The following is an 878-nucleotide window of genomic DNA, read 5'->3' on the forward strand; positions in this document are numbered from 1 at the left end:
ACACACACACACACACACACACATACAAACACACACACACACACACACACACACATACACGCACACATACATACACACACACCCAATCCACACTGGTAGAGCTTGGAATTAGCACGAAATCAAGGAGACAAAACACCCAACCAACCTGGCAGCTTCGAAGAACTCGTTGTCTCTCAGTACCTTATCTGTGTAGATTAGCATGCACTGGGTCAGGTACTCAAGATCATGAGGCTCATTTTTCCAATAAATGTCTCGCAACCTTGTCATTGCCTTTTCTTGCACATTCTCAGAGCTACTGTTGTACACAAGCAGTTGAAGTCCTTCCAGGTTGAACCTGTGCTTGTCAACGGCAATATACCCTGGCATAGTCAACCATACCTGAGAAGAAAGTAAGAAACTATGATTTTTTTTCCGAGCTCATCAACAATAGAGGTGCTCAGAATAATAAAGGGTGTAAAAGTAACCTAGATGTGGACTCGAGAAAAATGCTGGACTAAAGTGGGAAATTTCAATTCTACGAGTTGGATCATTTGCAATGGCCATACCTCCGATGTAAAGCCTTCCAATCACTTCTTTCAAATGCTATGTGGTGTAGTCCCCCTTGACGTGTGTCATGTAATGAAGAATTCAGTTATATTTAAATCAGCAAAACGTTACTTTCTTAATGAAGTCATTTTGTCCCCTTTAATTATATTTTAAAATATTTTAGAGGCGAGCTACTTCGACGCACCGCCTGTTAGGGTAAAACCTGATCACAACAGAGAGTCGGAAGTACTTGTTATTTTTAAAAAACCCTCTCGAGAATCAAAATGATGCCTTCTGTGTTTGAGGGCCAAGAACCTAACCGCTTCACCACAGACACCGGTGTGTGAGTGGTT

At 41.7% G+C, this 878-nt stretch overlaps 1 protein-coding gene across 1 annotated transcript in view; it reads right to left on the reverse strand.

Annotated features, from left to right (window-relative positions):
* The window catches only part of LOC101857684 (UDP-glucuronosyltransferase 1-6-like), a 3,800-nt gene extending 3,425 nt beyond the window's left edge, over window positions 1-375 (reverse strand). The window contains exon 1 of the mRNA XM_005110227.3: window positions 146-375. Within this exon, the coding sequence (XP_005110284.1) occupies window positions 146-366 (221 nt within the window). The 5' untranslated portion in view covers window positions 367-375. The remainder of the gene's footprint in view (window positions 1-145) is intronic.
* Window positions 376-878: the final 503 nt, after the last annotated feature.

This window comes from Aplysia californica, unplaced genomic scaffold, assembly GCF_000002075.1.
Source record: "Aplysia californica isolate F4 #8 unplaced genomic scaffold, AplCal3.0 scaffold00866, whole genome shotgun sequence".
Taxonomy (NCBI): Eukaryota; Metazoa; Mollusca; class Gastropoda; order Aplysiida; family Aplysiidae; genus Aplysia; species Aplysia californica.